Below are 20,386 nucleotides of genomic sequence, written 5' to 3'. Positions count from 1 at the left end.
ACAGGGTGATAAGCATGGATCGATCTGCATTCTTCTACATGTTGCCCTCCAGTTGAACCAGCACCATTTGCTGAAAATGCTATCTTTTTTCCATTGGATGGTTTTGGCTCCTTTGTCAAAAATCAAGTGACCATAGGTGTGTGGGTTCATTTCTGGGTCTTCAATTCTATTCCATTGGTCTATCTGTCTGTCTCTGTACCAATACCATGCAGTTTTTATCACTATTGCTCTGTAATACTGCTTGAGTTCAGGGATAGTGATTCCCCCTGAAGTCCTTTTATTGTTGAGGATAGCTTTAGCTATCCTGGGTTTTTTGTTATTCCAGATGAATTTGCAAATTGTTCTGTCTAACTCTTTGAAGAATTGGATTGGTATTTTGATGGGGATTGCATTGAATCTGTAGATTGCTTTTGGTAAAATGGCCATTTTTACTATATTAATCCTGCCAATCCATGAGCATGGGAGATCTTTCCATCTTCTGAGGTCTTCTTCAATTTCTTTCCTCAGTGTCTTGAAGTTCTTATTGTACAGATCTTTTACTTGCTTGGTTAAAGTCACACCGAGGTACTTTATATTATTTGGGTCTATTATGAAGGGTGTCGTTTCCCTAATTTCTTTCTCGGCTTGTTTCTCTTTTGTATAGAGGAAGGCAACTGATTTATTTGAGTTAATTTTATACCCAGCCACTTTGCTGAAGTTGTTTATCAGCTTTAGTAGTTCTCTGGTGGAACTTTTGGGATCACTTAAATATACTATCATGTCATCTGCAAATAGTGATATTTTGACCTCTTCTTTTCCGATCTCTATCCCTTTGATCTCCTTTTGTTGTCTGATTGCTCTGGCTAGAACTTCAAGAACTATATTGAATAAGTAGGGAGAGAGTGGGCAGCCTTGTCTAGTCCCTGATTTTATTGGGATTGCTTCAAGTTTCTCTCCATTTAGTTTAATGTTAGCAACTGGTTTGCTGTATATGGCTTTTAGTATGTTTAGGTATGGGCCTTGAATTCCTATTCTTTCCAGGACTTTTATCATGAAGGGGTGTTGAATTTTGTCAAATGCTTTCTCAGCATCTAATGAAATGATCATGTGGTTCTGTTCTTTCAGTTTGTTTATATAATGGATCACGTTGATGGTTTTCCGTATATTAAACCATCCCTGCATGCCTGGGATGAAGCCTACTTGATCATGGTGGATGATTGTTTTGATGTGCTCTTGAATTCGGTTTGCCAGAATTTTATTGAGTATTTTTGCGTCGATATTCATAAGGGAAATTGGTCTGAAGTTCTCTTTCTTTGTTGTGTCTTTGTGTGGTTTAGGTATAAGAGTAATTGTGGCTTCGTAGAAGGAATTCGGTAGGGCTCCATCTGTTTCAATTTTGTGGAATAGTTTGGATAATATTGGTATGAGGTCTTCTATGAAGGTTTGATAGAATTCTGCACTAAACCCGTCTGGACCTGGGCTCTTTTTGGTTGGGAGACCTTTAATGACTGCTTCTATTTCCTTAGGAGTTATGGGGTTGTTTAACTGGTTTATCTGTTCCTGATTTAACTTCGATACCTGGTATCTGTCTAGGAAATTGTCCATTTCCTGAAGATTTTCAAATTTTGTTGAATATAGGTTTTTATAGTAAGATCTGATGATTTTTTGAATTTCCTCCGAATCTGTAGTTATGTCTCCCTTTTCATTTCTGATTTTGTTAATTTGGACACACTCTCTGTGTCCTCTCGTTAGTCTGGCTAAGGGTTTATCTATCTTGTTGATTTTCTCAAAGAACCAACTTTTGGTTCTGTTGATTCTTTCTATGGTCCTTTTTGTTTCTACTTGGTTGATTTCAGCTCTGAGTTTGATTATTTCCTGCCTTCTACTCCTCCTGGGTGTATTTGCTTCTTTTTGTTCTAGAGCTTTTAGGTGTGCTGTCAAGCTGCTGACATATGCTCTTTCCTGTTTCTTTCTGCAGGCACTCAGCGCTATGAGTTTTCCTCTTAGCACAGCTTTCATTGTGTCCCATAAGTTTGAGTATGTTGTATCTTCATTTTCATTAAATTCTAAAAAGTTTTTAATTTCTTTCTTTATTTCTTCCTTGACCAGGTTATCATTGAGTAGAGCATTGTTCAATTTCCACGTATATGTGGGCATTCTTCCCTTATTGTTATTGAAGACCAGTTTTAGGCCGTGGTGGTCCGATAGCACGCATGGGATTATTTCTATCTTTCTGTACCTGTTGAGGCCCGTTTTTTGACCAATTATATGGTCAATTTTGGAGAAAGTACCATGAGGAGCTGAGAAGAAGGTATATCCTTTTGCTTTAGGATAGAATGTTCTATAAATATCCGTTAAGTCCATTTGGCTCATGACTTCTCTTAGTCTGTCTACATCACTGTTTAATTTCTGTTTCCATGATCTGTCCATTGATGAGAGTGGGGTGTTGAAATCTCCCACTATTATTGTGTGAGGTGCAATGTGTGTTTTGAGCTTTAGTAAGGTTTCTTTTACATATGTAGGTGCCCTTGTATTTGGGGCATAGATATTTAGGATTGAGAGTTCATCTTGGTTGATTTTTCCTTTGATGAATATGAAGTGTCCTTCCTTATCTTTTTTGATGACTTTTAGTTGGAAATTGATTTTATTTGATATTAGAATGGCTACTCCAGCTTGCTTCTTCTGACCATTTGCTTGGAAAGTTGTTTTCCAGCCTTTCACTCTGAGGTAGTGTCTGTCTTTGTCTCTGAGGTGTGTTTCCTGTAGGCAGCAGAAAGCAGGGTCCTCGTTGCGTATCCAGTTTGTTAATCTATGTCTTTTTATTGGTGAGTTGAGGCCATTGATATTGAGAGATATTAAGGAATAGTGATTATTGCTTCCCGTTATATTCATATTTGATGTGAGGTTATGTTTGTGTGCTTTCATTCTCTTTGTTTTGTTGCCAAGACGATTAGTTTCTTGCTTCTTCTAGGGTATAGCTTGCCTCCTTATGTTGGGCTTTACCATTTATTATCCTTTGTAGTGCTGGATTTGTAGAAAGATATTGTGTAAATTTGGTTTTGTCATGGAATATCTTGGTTTCTCCATCAATGTTAATTGAGAGTTTTGCTGGATACAGTAACCTGGGCTGGCATTTGTGTTCTCGTAGGGTCTGTATGACATCAGTCCAGGATCTTCTGGCCTTCATAGTTTCTGGCGAGAAGTCTGGTGTGATTCTGATAGGTCTGCCTTTATATGTTAATTGACCTTTTTCCCTTACTGCTTTTAATATTCTTTCTTTATTTTGTGCGTTTGGTGTTTTGACAATTATGTGACGGGAGGTGTTTCTTTTCTGGTCCAATCTATTTGGAGTTCTGTAGGCTTCTTGTATGTCTATGGGTATCTCTTTTTTTAGGTTAGGGAAGTTTTCTTCTATGATTTTGTTGAAGATAGTTACTGGTCCTTTGAGCTGGGAGTCTTCACTCTCTTCTATACCTATTATCCTTAGGTTTGATCTTCTCATTGAGTCCTGGATTTCCTGTATGTTTTGGATGAGTAGCTTTTTCCGCTTTACATTATCTTTGACAGTTGAGTCAATGATTTCTATGGAATCTTCTGCTCCTGAGATTCTCTCTTCCATCTCTTGTATTCTGTTGGTGAAGCTTGTATCTACAGCTCCTTGTCTCTTTTTTTGGTTTTCTATATCCAGGGTTGTTTCCATGTGTTCTTTCTTGATTGCTTCTATTTCCATTTTTAATTCCTTCAACTGTTTGATTGTGTTTTCCTGGAATTCTTTCAGGGATTTTTGCGATTCCTCTCTGTAGGCTTCTACTTGTTTATTAATGTTTTCCTGTGTTTCCCTAAGTGTGTTCATGTCTTTCTTGAAGTCCTCCAGCATCATGATCAAAAATGATTTTGGAACTAGATCTTGCTTTTCTGGTGTGTTTGGATATTCCATATTTGTTTTGGTGGGAGAATTGGGCTCCGATGATGGCATGTAGTCTTGGTTTCTGTTGCTTGGTTTCCTGCGCTTGCCTCTCGCCATCAGATTATCTCTAGTGTTACTTTGTTCTGCTATGTCTGACAGTGGCTAGACTGTCCTATAAGCCTGTGTGTCAAGAGTGCTGTAGACCTGTTTTCCTCTCTTTCAGTCAGTTATGGGGACAGAGTGTTCTGCTTTCGGGCGTGTAGTTTTTCCTCTCTACAGGTCTTCAGCTGTTCCTGTGGGCCTGTGTCTTGAGCTCACCAGGCAGCTTTCTTGCAGCAGAAAATTTGGTCTTACCTGTGGTCCCGAGGCTCAGGTTCGCTCGTGGGGTGTTGCCCAGGGGCTCTCTGCAGCGGTAGCAACCAGGAAGACCTGTGCCGCCCCTTCCGGGAGCTTCAGTGCACCAGGGTTCCAGATGGTCTTTGGCTTTTTCCTCTGGCGTCCGAGATATGTGTGCAGGGAGCAGTCTCTTCTGGTTTCCCAGGCTTGTCTGCCTCTCTGAAGTTTTAGCTCTCCCTCCCACGGGATTTGGGTGCAGAGAACTGTTTATCCGGTCTGTTTCTTTCAGGTTCTGGCGGTGTCTCAGGCTGGTGTCCTGCCGCTCCTGGGCCCTCCCCCACGGGAGCCCAGAGGCCTTATACAGTTTCCTCTTGGGCCAGGGATGTGGGCAGGGGTGAGCAGTGTTGGTGGTCTCTTCCGCTCTGCAGCCTCAGGAGTGCCCACCTGACCAGGCGGTTGGGTCTCTCTCTCACCGGGTCTGGGAGCAGAGAGCTGCTGCGGGCCGGGATCCGCGGGTGTGGGACTTCCGGTGGGATGGATTTTTATAGGACAATTTGTCTTATCTAGGTAGGCAGTTTATTTTAATATGAATTGGTTCAGAATTTATTGTGTGGACATTTTGTGGGGTAAGGATTTACTGATATAAATGTGATGGATAAATTACAAGCTTATTGAGTTTTGATTTTAATGGGTTACTGGGAGTTGTGACTATAACCACAGAGGGTGGATGCTGGGACTGTGAGCAGAGTTCACAGCAGAGAGTCCCAAGAGGGAGGTGGCTGCTGGAGCCAGGGAGTAGCTGATGGTGACAATGTGGGGCTAGCCATGGTGATGAGATCACTGCAGGGCCCAGAGAGTAGTGGGCAGCAGCATGGGATGGACATTAGAAACTTAGCAAGTTGGGTTGAAACACTTTGCTGATTAAGATGAAAATACCCTGCAGATGCTGTGTGGCCCACGAGAGCTGACACTAGTGAGGGTTGGTAGATTCTATTTTTAATATTTATTGCCACCCCCACATGCTTATATAGTGGTAGACCTGGTGTAACATAATTAAAACTCAATGTGAGATAACCCCCAATAGCATTGGCAAACATCACTTACATTTTTTTAACCTATTCCTTATGTTCATTTTGAACTACTCCTAAATTACCATCGACATAAACCCTGGAATACGTTGAATGTTAACACGACAATCAAATATGGCTGCTGCTGAGTGAGCAGCTGGTAAAGGATAAGCAGCCAGGCAGCACCTTCCATGCATCCCCACAGCTGTGAGACTTTCAGAAAGTTAGTTATACTTTCTTGCTCAGTTTATTCACATACCTCCTTGGCCTTTTTTGGGATTTAAACACAACACTCCTAATAAGAACTCACAAGTGTTGACTTTCCTCATTATTTCAACCAAGAAAAATAGGTATTTCTCAACAGCATCTCTGTGACTTGGAATCTATTTCATGTTTCTTCAGACAACATCAGTAATCAACCCCTTCTATCCCCTTTTACTCTTTACAATGGTTTCCCCACCCACAGTCCCTAACATGAAAGGTGAAGAATGTTAGTCTGCAACACAGTAGCCCTTTAATGTAGGTGAGGACCCATGCTTTGGGCTCACTCCTTGGGTAGATTTTCCTAAGAAGATGGTGCAGAGTTTGAGTCAATGGTAGTTGACTCCAGATGCTGTATTTATGGCTGGTGTAGGAGCCACATTTGACTGGACTCTACAAGATTTCCTCCTACCAGCACACTGGAAGGGATCCAGTTCTGTATGTCATGTGCTAATCAAAACAACAGAGCTTTAACAGTGGTTGGTAAGGCTTTGAATCTGTTATCCAATATGGTGGCCCTTAACACTTGGAACATATAACACTTGGTCATGGGTGAAAGGAAGTATATCATTACTGTGTAATAAATACTACATCTAGTGGTGTTCATGATACAGAACATAGTCAGATCTGCGTTGTGTAGATGCAGGAATGAAGCACAAAGATACAGATTCAATAAATATTCTTATATAGCTTAGACTCTGTCAGACAATAATACTTAGTTGGGCTCTGGCCCATTAAAACATTAATTATGGGTTTGTAGTCTCTGGAGTAGGGTTATTTTTTCCAGAGATAAAAATGCTTCTAGTTAATGCTTTTCTCTATATATCAGGAAGGATAAATGCCCACGATACTGAAGATTTAGAACAGAAAACATGTCTTTAGCACTTCAAGGGCAATGTGTCTCCATCTCAGTTTCTACATCATGATTGAGGAGGTAGGGTTTTATCTAGTTACTACACAGACATCTTTGAAATTATAAAACTAAAACAAGTTCTTCTGCAGTTTCAGAAGTTGTGATAATTTATTTTAAACATGCCATCTAATAACAGTATATTATGTCCCGCCTCAAAGCTGCTGTTCACTGAAGTAGATGTGGACATACCCACAGGAAAGTCATCGGAATCTGTACTGAAGAATGAAGTGACATAAAGAACTTGGAGAGACTCACGTTGTCTCTTCAGGGCTTTCGTGTACATGGGTCAAGGACTACAGCTTCAGGATGGACATGGCTTCATTCCTTTTCCTACACAGTCTTCCCTGGACCCTGAACACTGTCCTTTGAGACAACTTATAAACACATCAAGCTAAATGCTCTTTTTCTACGGTCAGGACAGCAGGCATCTCTGTTTCTTCTCCACATTGCCAACCAGGGGCAGAATTAAAGACAAACAGTGATAGTGGGTCCCTGGCGCTTGTGCTGAGGAAAAGGAAGCAGAAGGGCTGGGTGGGCACAGAGAAAACAGTGATGGCAATGAGAAGAACCAAAGATCAGGACTTTTCAATGAAAGGAAAACGATCAAAAGCCGATGAAAAGTCCAGGCATAGTGATATGTGCTGCAATCCCAGCACTCCAGAGGAGGAGGCAGGGAGATCAGTAGTTCAAGGTCATCCTTGGTTACAAAGTAAGTTTGAGGTCAGCCTGGGCTAACAAAGATCCTGCCTCACAGAGAAATGGGACAAAAATGCCACACAAAGACCCATGACTTTGCATTTTAACTTATTATAAAAAGGACCAACACTGACTCTATTTGCAGTTCTCTACATGGTTCAAAAATATTCAGATCTTGGTACTTCAGTAATATCCCTGGGAGAAAAAGAGACTTATCAAAATCCTGCTTATTCTCATTCAACATTATAAATGATAGCATTTCAAGTTGTTCGTTGACCTGTTCTCAGAAGGTGCTACTTAACTGAAGAGGAGATGGTGCCTGGGCCCAAGGTGATGTAGTCCTTGATAAACAGTTAAAACTGTTAGCATTATTTCAGCAAATCTGCTTCCCATCACTGGGTCCTGGTGCCCAAGGATTGGCTCTTACACTGAGATAGGACCACATTCAGCACCAAAAAGCAGGTTTGGTACTAACTATATTGAGAGATTTAAAGAAAGAAAGAACATGTTATTGTGTGAGCTTTGAGCTTCAGTAAAGTCTTCTGAGAGGCTCTGCCAGATCCTGACCAATACAGGATGCTCAAAGCCTAATATCAGACTGATCACAGGGGAAGGACTGAAGGAGATGATGGGGCCTTATCTGGCATCAATGGGAGCAGAAGCCCTTGGTCCTGTGGAGGCTTGATGCCCCAGTTTAGAGGAATGCTAGGGCAGTGAGGCAGGAGTCGGGGTGGGTGGGAGTAGGAGCATCCTCATAGAAACAGGATAAGCAGGGATGGGATAGGGGGCTTATAGGTGGGGAATCGGGAAAGGGGATAAGATTTGAAATGTAAATAAATAAAATATCCAATTAAAAAAGAAAAGAAAGTACATAGACTTCCAGAAAATCCTTACCCCAGGGGTTTGCTGGGGCCCAGGAGATGTGTGGTGTAGTGGAAAGCTGTATGGTGAACACTTAAGTTCTTGATCCTAAACAGACAGACCACTCGCCAGAGAGTTAGCGCTAACACAGTGCACTTGGATTTCAAAAAGCCAAAAAGATAACTCTAGCACAAAACATTGCTTTCACTGAGGCTCTGGACTTGACTCAGCTCATAAAGCACCAGCTTCACAAACGTGAGAATCTGAGCTCAGATCCTCAGATCCATGCAGAACCCAGTGTGGTAGAACATATCTGCACTCCCGTTGCTCTAATGTTGAGGTGGGGGACAGAAATATCAGAATCTCTGGAAACAGGGCTAGCTAGCTTTGCATATGCAGCACTACAAAACAAGAGACCCAGTCTCAAATATGGTGGAAGGTGAGGACCAGCAACCTGAGGTTATCTTCTGGCTTCCGTGTGTGTGTGTGTGTGTGTGTGTGTATGTGTGTGTGTGTGTGTTTTTAGACACACACAGAGAAAGTGAGAGCAGAGGTAGGAAAGGAGGGGTGAATGGATGGAGGGGTTGAGGGAGAAGGAGAGGGAAAGAGAAAGAGAGTTCTCAGTACTATACAAGCCAGGAGAATGTGGAACTGTTAGGAAAAAATAAAAAAATGATGATAAATGATCACAATGAAGAAAGATGCTTTTGTAGAATAAAAAGGCTATTATGCAACATTCACATGGAAAGGGTATTTCTTACTAAGAAAACAGTTCTGGGGGAGGTAACGCCCAGAGGCAATAGTTAGACAAATCATTAAGCAAGACATGCATAATCTGAGAATATTAAACACACAAAGATTAAGCAATACTAGCCTGGAAGATAAGAGGCATCATGAGATTAGAGCATGAGGTCTGCATGCTTCATGACATGGTGTTAAGAGCATCCAAGCATGTGTACAGCACAAGGGTTAAAGGAAAACCAAAGCCCAAATAAATATCCAGGCTGGAGTGCATCATGTCTAAGTTACCAAAGAGAAGATAGTCCAATTGTGGGGGGAAAAAGACAGAAAAGAGGAAAAATGAATAAAGGAGGCAGAAATGAAACATGGGGAACTAGTTTAAAACTATCAATTCCACAATCGTAATATGCACGTAGGCTGCTTGTCAGGTCAAGGAAGGAGATTTTTGGGTCAGAGAAGACAGCATGTGGCCACATGTTATTTACCAGACTTATTACCAAATGATTACTAATTTTCCAAAGGGACAAAGAGAAGCGGAGAGCAAGATGGGAAAAGGGTCACCAGTAAGCCAGCCCAAGAGGGCTGCAAGTGCTGTGTTGTCATTAGAGAAGGCAGACATCAATGGGCATGCTCTCCTGAAGGCAGAGGGCTTTGTGTTAGCTGGTGTGTGACCTACTTTTTCCTCTCCTAGGATGAACTCTGCACTTGCGCTTCATCATTGTCCTACAGGAAGTAGCTGGCTGGGTGGCATCATGCCATTTCTATTGCTCAAGGCATGTGGTAACAACTAGGAAATGTCTTTTGACATTTTCTAAGATAAGCTTTGTTTGGTGTGTTATGTGTGCATGTGTGTGTGTGTGTGTGTGTGTGTGTGTGTGTGTGTGTGTGTGTGCGTGTGCGCACACGATATATCTGGTCAGAGTAACTGTTTTGAACCATAGAGAGGTAAGTTTCTCCCACACAGCTCAGAAATTCTCTGGCAATACCTGTGCTCATTATTAACATTGCCACAGCTGCAATTATTCCATTACTGGCTCTGAGCATCTTTGAGGGGACGGAGAGACTTTACGGAGCTGAGGAGGGGGAAGTAGACATGCCTGTGTTTAGGCAGCAACTACTTACAAAACTTGTTCCTGTGGTTTGCATATGCTCAGCCCAGGGCGTGGCCCTGTTGGAATAGGTGTGGCTTTGTTGGAGTAGGTGTGTCACTATGGGTGTCGGCTATAAGACCCTCATCCTGGCTGCCTGGAAGCCAGTATTCTGCTAACAGCCCACAGATGAAGATGTAGAACTCTTGGCTCCTCCTGCACCATGTCTGCCTAGACTCTGACATGTTCCTGCCTTGATGATAATGGACTGAACCTCTGAACCTGTAAGCCAGCCCGAACTAAATGCTGTCCTTAGAAGGCTTGCCTTGGTCATTGTGTTTGTTCACAGCAGTCAAACCCTAACTAACACAATGTAGATGTCAACATTATACTGGTTCAAGTGGGAAGCTGACGGGACATTAGTGTTATACTGGGTGTAATGGGAGGTCAACTGGATATTGAGAAGCCATTCCTGTCTTAAGGGACTTACTCTATGTCTGGGGAAACAAGATAAAAAGGTCAAATGCATGTATAAAATTGAAGCTCAACTATGGCACAGGTCACAAATCCCATGATGCTCATCACAGAACTGGTAGAGATTCCAAGATCTCTGGTAGTGGGACTCGCTGCTGAGCCCACTTTCATGGGCAAAAAATTGGAAGTGAATGTGGTGGGGAAGGTGCGAGGAAGATCTCCTGGGGCAGACAGTGGTGGGATACAGGTGGGAATGAAGGCCAGGGAGGAGCTGTTTAATGGATCCTCGTAAAAGCACAAAATTCCCAACAAGGCTCAGAACAAGTTACTGAATAAACCTCACATTTAAGGGTCATCAGTTAGGAGCTAGGAGCTCTGTGTCATAGAGACTGTAGTGCTTGCACATTGCATGCTTTCCTACCTTGTATCAGGCCAGCTGTGAAATGCCAACCACTGTGACTTCCGTGTGCTGCATATTCTGTGCAGAAGACTATGACAGGGACAAAGCTTGATTTGTGTGTGTGTGTGTGTGTGTGTGTGTGTGTGTGTGTGTGTGTGTGTGATATCATTGGCCAAATTTTCAGCATTTGAACTTTTATTTCTGTGACCAAATAATTAAAAACAACTTAAGAGAGGGTTCATTTCAAATCACTGATTCTGAGATGTAGTCTCTCATGTCAGAGAGGCAAACCAGGAATCTGAGAAAGGGGAAAACATTTAGCTTCTTGTTCAGTCTGGTTCATGTTGTTCATGTGATGTGTGATGTGTTCATCCACATTCAAGATGGCTTCTCTCTCTTGTGTTAAACAGACCTGGAAATGCCATCATTGCAGAGGTATGCCTCCTCAGTGCCTACATGTTTCTTATTCCAATAGAGTTGAAAATTGACAGTGAATCTAACCATCACACTTGCCTCTACTTGCCTTCCTTCTGAAAGCAGCTTCCTTTTAATTGTTCACAGTGAGAAGGCATCCTTAGCACCAGTTCTGCCCTTGGCACTTATGTCTGCAGAAGGTTAACAGCTGGTGGGCATTCTGTACATTTTCATAAGTTCAGTGTTTAATTAACAAGCGAATGCTAATCTCCTCAGCTCTTACGAAAACGGTAGGCTAGCCAGGCCCAGAGAATGAGCAGATAGGTGGCAGCACCATTGCTCCATGCCCACCATGGAGTATCTGTTCAATTCTATCTGGATGGCATTGTGGAAGACACACAACTCTTTCTAGGCAGTTATGCATTAATAGCTTTGCTGTTGATAGTTAAACAACCATTGCAGAACACTACAAACACTGAAATAACCCATTAGTGAGATGAGAATTTCTTCCTAAAGTTACAATGGGCTAATGGAGACTCTTATTCAAGTATTCCTTTATTGGATGTTCAAGAATATGTGTCCTAATTTGCATTTTCCTGAAGGTGAGGCAGTTGAACAACTTTGAAGATATTTATTATATTAGCCACTTGTGTTTCCTCTTCTCAGAACTACCTGTTTAGTTCATTGGCTAATTTATTGATTAGCAGGTTTATACTTTTTAGTGTTCAGTTTGTACATTTTTATACATTCTGGATATTAATCTATCAAAACTGACTATTATAGCTGATTTTATCCCATTGTATAGGCCGTCTATTTCCTCTACTAATTTTCTTTTATGTGATTTCCTATAATATCATCTGTCAATTCTTGGGTTACTTCCTGCACTACTGGAGTCTTGTTTCACAGATTTGTATCTATGCCTATAGCTTGAAGTGTTTCTTTTTTCCACTAGCAGTTCCATTTCAGTTTTTGACTTAAGAGCATGGATAAATTTGAGTTGATATTTGTATGGGGTTGGAATGGCTATCAAGAAAGTGAATGACAACACACGTTAGAGAGGATGTTTGGAAAGAGGAATTCATTGCTGGTGGGATTGTAAACTTGTGCAGCCAATACAGAAATTTGTGGTTCTCAAAACACTAAAAATAGAACCACCATATGACCCAGGTATACCACTCTGGACTTATACCCAAGGGTTTCTGTCGCTAACTAAAGAGACATTGGCACACCCATGTTTATTGCTGTGGACTTCACCACAGTAAGGTAATGAAATCAGCCTAGGTATTCATAAAAGAGAATGGTAAAAAGAAATGGTAAAAGAGAGTGAGTCTATGTGCTTTTCCACCCAGGGAAGGCTATGAATCATGGGAAACCATTCACATTCTCATATAGAGAGCATTCTATTTTTATTTTCTGTGATGGTATTTTACCTACACATATTTCCATGTACCTGCCTATTTCAGGCTGTGTATGCCTGATGTCCAGCCTAGGTAGCCTTCCCTATTTTCCCTTGTGTCCCGTGAACAAGATGAAACATTGGCTTATCTTCTGTCTCCATTTTGGCTTTCTAAGATAGCTTTCATACTGTTCTGGCTGGCTAGCAATACTTGCATAATATGGAACACTAAATGAAGAGATAATTTTCATATTTCAAACTAGTGGTTAGATAACATATGTTATAAAACTGTACAATAGTTGGCTTGAAATGCAAATAAGTAATACTTTTTTCCATTTGTTAGGTTTCAAAGTTTTATATCTTCACAAAGATTTAAAAGTCATGTTTAAGAATTTTTTTTTTGGTTCTTTTTTTCGGAGCTGGGGACCGAACCCAGGGCCTTGCGCTTCCTAGGCAAGCGCTCTACCACTGAGCTAAATCCCCAACCCCTTAAGAATATTTTAAGGGGCTGGCCAGATGGCTTAGTGGTTAAGAGAACTGGCTGATCTTCCAGAGGTCCTAAGTTTAATTCCCAACAACCACATGGTAGCTTACAACCATCTATAACTAGATCTGGTGCCCTCTTCTGGCCTGCAGGTGTTAAATAAATCTTTTTTTTTTTTTTTTTTTGGTTCTTTTTTTCCGGAACTGGGGACCGAACCCAGGGCCTTGCGCTTCCTAGGTAAGCGCTCTACCACTGAGCTAAATCCCCAGCCCCTAAATAAATCTTTAAGAAAACGTAGTTTAAAAAATATTTTAACTGTCCTTTACATGAAAACCCCATACTTGCATTCACTGCTACAAGTAGTCTGAAACTCAGAGATGTTTTAAAAACACTTGACAGAAAGAGATGAGCAAAACTTTGGAGTATTGTGGAGTGACACCTACATTTTTTTCTTGGTGCAGTGCTATATAATCATTTTCCCAGCTATTCAGAAGATTCAGGTAAGAGAATATTAAGTTTGAGGTCAGTCTAGACTACAGATTGAGGCTTCATCTCCAGAGCAAGGAAAAGGCCACCCACCACTTTAAGAGCAGTCCAATGAGTGTTTTGGTTGTTCATGCGATAACCTCAATTTACCCCTGAGGCTGTCTCTGTCACTGTCCTAACAGGTGCTAGAAACTATAGTTCTTCAAATATCCATCAATGATCCCCTTGCTTTTGAAAAAATGAAGTAAGTTGTTTCAATACAATGAAAACACTTCCAAAAGAAGTTCTATATTTGAAGCACCTACCAAAAGCTGTCCAGCGAAGCAGACAAAGAGGATGAAGATGAGGGAGAGAAATGCAGCTCCAAAGGAGAAGCCAAGGATGGACGTTCTACCAGGGGAGAAAAAAGCAACAGGTTAGTTCAGAGGTCATGTCCATCACTCTGGAAAGCACCAGAGTGATGCTTTTCACTCAACTATGAATTTACTAAATCAGGATTCTGACCCTCAATATTTTTTTTGAAAGATGAAAAATGAAACAAACTCAAATGAAATGTATGCCCTTGAAAGAGAGTCAAGGTGGAGCAATATACCACAACTGAGTGAACCAATCCCACAGCATTGTTACTTCATGGGAGAAAGGACCATTTCTATGTGGCTCACATTTTGTTTGACTTTGCAATATTCTGCCCAAATCTTCCCCTGAGTGGCCTCTTTCCTATTAGTCCTAGAATGCATTGTTTCTATGGATACCACCATGATTTCCCAGAACATCTCATCCTATCCTTATTTTTGGTGTCCTGAGAAAACTGAATTCCAGTGTCCTTCATACCTCCCACCCAGGTTCAATTTTATTCAGTGTGACACAGTTAAGTGTTTCCTGAGTTTCTAGGAGTTCATAGGACAGACCATGTGCCTGCTTGATCAAAACATGAACATGAAAGCACCCTGGGATCATATGAGAAGCATGTACACCAAGTGAGATCCACCCAGACAGCTTTCAGGTGAGCCTCACCTATAAGAACCACCTATCAGGGCTGCAGAGAAAGCTCAGTGGATAAAACACTTGTAAGGATGAAAACTAGAGTTTGTATCCTTAGCTCCCACTTAATAAACCAGGTGGGTATGTGTTCCTACCCATGTTCAGAAGGAGAGACAGTGGATCTCCAGGGTAAGTCAACTGATCAGACTAGCTGCATTGGTGAGATTCAGGTTCAACAAGAGATCTTTTCCCAGTAAATAAAGCAGAGAGCAATAGAAGACACCAAATGTCAACATCTGACCTCACATGCATTTACCCACAGGTCAGTGCACACACGGGGACACACACACACACATGGGGACACACACACACACACACACACACACACACACACGATAAAAAGAATTTTCTGTATTTCTGAGTAGTGCTTTAAATAATTTAAGAACTCAAAAATTTTAAAAGTCATTAAATCCCATCCTAGAATTCAGGACTAAGACAAGGGTTAGAAGCCATTCAATTCAAATGTAGCATCCACGCAGAGGCCATCATGGAAACTTCTGCCAACACAATTGTCTAGAAACAAACAAAAGATGTAGAAGATGTAGCACTGAAAGTGCATGGTGTTTTGCTGGCATGTATGTGAGTGTTAGACCTTGGGGTTAGAGACAGTTGTGAGCTGCCATGTGGGTGCTGGGATTTGAACTAGGGTCTTCTGGAAGAGTAGTCAGTGCCCGTAACCACTGAGGCTCGAAGGGACTGAAATAACAGATATAAATGACTAAATAAAACTGCAATTACACTTCCTGGACACAGCCTGAGACTCAGGAGCAGCAAGGTAAGCAGTTGGTGCAACACTTCAAAACCTTATAACTGAGCACAATCTCTCCACTCACTATCCCATTCCCCTACACTATTTCAAGACATGATTATGGCTGCCTTAACAAGAGCTGTAAGCTTCAGTTCAAACCAACACTGAGCAGTGAGGCATGGTGCTTTCATAAAAGACCCTTATAAGACAGTGTATGTATTTCAGACCTAGATTTTGACTGGCATCATATGCCATCAAACTTCAACTACATAAAAAGGAGTGAGATGGGATCTCAGGGCTTTGTAGAATCTAGCAGAGGAAAATGCTATGAGCTCTCTAAATCATCTTATTCAGAACGTTATCCCCGCAAAGACTACTCCAGGTCTAACTCCCTGGTGAGAAGCCAGTAAAGATCCTGGATATCAGCCTCTGCCTAAGGCTACCAAACACTACCAGAAATCCTCCTTAGGGGAAGGGGTGTGTGCAGTGTGCATCTCAGAGGTAGCAGGCAGCCATAATTATTAGTGGATCCCTCCACAAAACAAGAAAGCAGGATGGGTTCTTCTATGGACGATAAAGGTTCTACCTCCATCAGGTCACATGCACACCATGTCCATGTATTCTTTAATTAAAAATTATTTATTTTATATGTATAAATGTTTTCTGCAGGTATGTATTTATGTATATCATGCATATGGCCACTGTCAGTGGTAGTCAGAAGATGGCACTGCATCCTTTGGAGTTAGAGATAGGGATGGATGTTAGCTTTGGGAACACAGATCCTTTGCAAGAACAGTAAGTGCTGAAGAGCAATCTCTTCAGCCTCTGTGCAATTGTGATGGCTATTTCCAATTGTTAATGTGACTATATCTGGCACGAACTACAATCTAGAAATGGAAGGCACACCTGTGATCCAGATCTTGAGGCTGGAAAACACAGGTTTTTGATCCAGATCTTGAGCTATAATGGTCATGAAAAGTTTAGTCCCCAGCAAGGTGGTACATGCCTTTAATGCCAGGAGACAGAGGCCAGCAGATCTCTGAGATCAAGGCCAGCCTGGGATATTCCAACTCCCAAGTAAAGAGCAGCTTAGGTCCAGTCACGATGGCACATACCTTTAATCTTGGCTATACCTTTTGCTGGAGGCCTACATAAGGACATTGGAAGAAGGAGGGCTCTCTCTTTTTTGCCTGTTTGCACTTACTTGTCAACACATCTGTTGGAACCTACTTCTTCAGGATTTCAGTTTATGCAGAAGACCAGCTGAAACACCTAGCCTTTCGATACTGAGCAACTACTACATTCACAGACTTCCCACTCACGGCTACCCATTGTTGGGTTAATTGGGCTACAGATGGTAAATCATTCCCTTAATATACAGAGACATTCCATAAGTTCTGTGACTCTAAGGAATTCTAATACAGCAATTATATTTTTGATTGGCAGCTGTTTTTACTAGGAGACATTCTATAATTCTGCTCTTTTCTTGATTGTGTTTCTTGGGTCAATCTTGATAATGCCACTAGGAAATTAGCTATTTATTTGGATTTTCAAATGGAAAAATTCTATGTAACATCTATAACACAATTCCTGAACCTGAGGCTCAGGGATCATTGTGACAAAGAAGAGATTGTTAAAATGAGATGAATGGGAAATTTGCTCTAAGATTGTTTTCCTAGAAATGTCACAGAGGCAGTGTACACTCATCTATGTGGATACCTAAACAAGACCTGAATAACAACACTACCAATAGACATGCTAACGTAGAAAGGAAAGCTCATGAGTTTTCAACACTAGACAAAGAACCATGGCAACTGGGAATGCTGAGAGCCAGAGAAAGGGTCTTCCCCAAGAGAGAGCTGCCTGCTCCCAGAATTGGCTATCCGTATCATGTGATTAACCCTGAGATCTTATGCAATAGCAATTAAAGAAAAAAAGGTCATGAATTTGAGTGAGGACAAAGGGGGCCGGGGCAGGAGTATAGGAGGAGATAGAAGATAATGTGATTGGAAGGAAGAAATAGAATAAGGAAAATAATTTCAAAAATAAGTTACAAAAAATCTGATATAACATTGTCTTAAAATGTAAAAAATCTTATAATTGTAATAATTTCATCTTAATGTTTAATTTTTTAAATAAAATCTGAATGAGTCTTGAAACTTTGCATATTTTCCTGAACTCATGACTTTAGTTTTTGTTCTACTATTAAGGACTATGATTTCTATTCATTTTCTACACTACTAGCATCCAATTCAAATTAAAATAACTTTATTGAAACTTACACTGTTCTTTTTTCTTGACTTTCATTTATTAGCAATATTTTATATTTTCCAATAAATGTATTTAAGGACACAAATATTCCAGCAATTATTTTTTAGTCAAATCCTACAGCTGTTGATTTATAGCTACTCATTGTCACTCTTTTCTATAAGCTTATAATTTCAATTTCCATATTCTTGTAATATGAGAATAATTAAAGCTATGATTATCAAATTCTACAGGGTAGCTATTTTTAGTTGGCCCTTATTATTTCTAATTTCATTATAGCTGAACAGAAACTAAAATTATTTTTGCAATGTGTGTGATAAATATTTGTACTATTTGACATTTGTACTATGTCATAGGCATTTGGAAAAAGATGTTTATTTTATTTATTGTTGGCAACAGGGTGTGTGATCTACAAACTTTTATTGAGATAAACTGAGAAGTTAGTAAATTTCTCCAGAGGCTGACTCACTTGACCTGTGAATGTTAGAGTGTAAAAGTATTTTATACTAGGAGACTGGGCTTGTCAATATATCTGAACATTTCAATAAATTTCCTTTTTTTCTTCCAAAGAGATGCTGGAGTCCATAGAGAGTTATGATTGCTAAATTTCTTAGTGATTACATCATAATAAAACTCAAGTGTCCAAGAGAGGGAATCAAACAACAGTCCTGCCAAGCTCAATGCCTGTGAAGTCCAACGGTGCCCAGCACAGTAGGGTAGCCCTAATGGCACGAAGGGCACAACAGTGCCATGCATACTTTGGTGATAAATAAAATGCATTGTTGTGGAGTCTAGTCCCAGTAGACACGTCTATAGTACAACTCCCGCCCCTAAGGCTCAGGGAACATCAGAAAAGGTGGCAAAAAGATTTGTAAGAGCCAGAGGACCAGGGAGTTTGCTGTGAGGTTGTGTCTCCTGGTAATTTCAGAAGCTACATTCACAAAGGACCAACAACATGACTACTTAAACCTGAGCTGAGCAAGGATGACAATAGACATGGTAAGATAGACCAAGAAAACCTCAGCCCTCCATAAAGGCAACTAAGAAATCCTTAAGAGTACAACAAATCGTCTTCCTCAGTGAAGAGCACACCAATTGCTTATCCAATACCAAGCAGCCATTCATGAAGGCATGTACCTACAAGAGACACTGGACAGACTGAGCAGGTCATATTTATGTAATTAGAAATGTATAAATTAGAAATTTATATCAACAATGAAAAAAGAGGCCAGGAGTTTGAAAGAGAGCAAGGAGTTTGGAGGCAGTAAATTAAAGGGTGAAATGATATAATTGTAATCTTAAAAAATAGTTTAAAAACCAATGTTTGGCTTTATTAATTTTCTTTCTTAATTATTTTCTATTTTATTGACTTTAAAAATATTATCTATTTTCCTTTACTTGTTTAATTCTAATTTGTCCATGTCTTTCTGCTGTTATGAGTTGGAAGATTTAAATGATTAATTTTTTTCTAATCTAATGCAAGCAAAGGTAGTAATTTCTACCCATATCTTACTATATTACTAGCTATACTTCACCTATTTTAATATGTGACCTGTTACTATTTAAACACTTAAAAATTTCTCTTATAATTTCTTAGTAGACTTGTGGGTTATTCACAGGCAAATAGTTTAGGCTCAAATACACAGGGATATTTTTAGATATTTAGATATAAGTATTTATTTCATATTTGATAGTGATAAATCTATATAACTTTAAATTAATTCAATATTTATCAGATCTTTTAAGGGTTTTTCTGGGTTTGTAGAAGTTATATATTTGCCAATATTTCATGTATAGTTGGAGAAAATATGTTTTATGGTTTGTTTTATTGTTCCATGAAACAGTAATCACGAAGCTGATAATTTTATTCCAATACCCAACCTTCTTTGTAGAACAAGGGGACAGATCAGCTTTGAGAGCATTCAAAGGTGCTATGCAAGCTGCCAATGGAGGAAAACAATAAAAAATCCTAGATAGTTGTAAAGCCTATGAACCATAGTAATGACGAACTGTGTAAGATACTCCTAGCTTTACAAAAGTGACATATTAATCTTGGTGGTAACCCAGATTTATTGGACTTATGAGTACTTACTAGGAGGGCATCCAACTAAAACCTAGTCAAATAAACTTTTCTTTGCTGGAGAGACCCTAGAAAAGAACTTATTGATATCATTTTCCTAAATTCTTATTTATTTATTTTTATTGGATATTTTATTTACATTTCAAATGTTATTCCTATTCCCAGTTTCCTAACCATAAATCCCCTATCCCATTCCCACTCCCCTTTCTTTGTCTTCTTTTTTTAAAAATTATTTTTATTTTTGTTTTTTAAAATTTTTATGGGATATATTTATTCACATTTCAAAAGTTATTCCCTTAACCAGTTTTCTGTCCATAGCCCCCTATCCCCTCCGCCTCCACCATGAGGGTATTTCCCCCCATCAAGCACCCCTTACCACCACCACCCGATATTCCCCTGCACTGGTGGTCCAACGTTGGCAGGACCAAGGGCCTCCCCTTCACTGGTGCCCCAACAAGGCGGTCTTCCCCTACATACGCAGTTGGAGCCAGGGTCAGTCAGTCCATGAATAGTCTTTGGGTAGTGGTTTAGTCTGTGGAAGCTCTGGTTGGTTGGCATTGTTATTCTTATGGGGTTGCAAGCACCTTCAGATCTTTTAATCCTTTCTTTAATTCCTCCAATGGGGGTCCTGTTCTCACTTCAGTGGTTTGCTGCTAGCATTTGCCTCTGTATTTGACATGCTCTGGTTGCTTCTCTCAGGAGAGATCTATATCCAGTTCCTGTCAGCATGCACTTCTTAGCTTTTT

The 20,386-nt window shown here is 40.3% G+C and overlaps 1 protein-coding gene across 5 annotated transcripts in view; it reads right to left on the bottom strand.

Annotated features, from left to right (window-relative positions):
- Adcy2 (adenylate cyclase 2) overlaps positions 1–20,386 on the bottom strand; it is a 446,592-nt gene that overhangs the window by 75,824 nt on the left and 350,382 nt on the right. For all 5 annotated transcript variants that reach the window (NM_031007.3, XM_039092044.2, XM_039092038.2 and 2 more), the window contains one exon: positions 13,809–13,893. In NM_031007.3, coding sequence (NP_112269.2) covers positions 13,809–13,893 — 85 coding nt within the window. The remainder of the gene's footprint in view (positions 1–13,808; positions 13,894–20,386) is intronic.

Source organism: Rattus norvegicus, chromosome 1, assembly GCF_036323735.1.
Source record: "Rattus norvegicus strain BN/NHsdMcwi chromosome 1, GRCr8, whole genome shotgun sequence".
In the NCBI taxonomy this organism is placed as follows: Eukaryota; Metazoa; Chordata; class Mammalia; order Rodentia; family Muridae; genus Rattus; species Rattus norvegicus.
The sequence above is the reverse complement of the archived record's forward strand: the minus strand, read 5'-3'. Positions and strand labels throughout refer to the sequence as shown.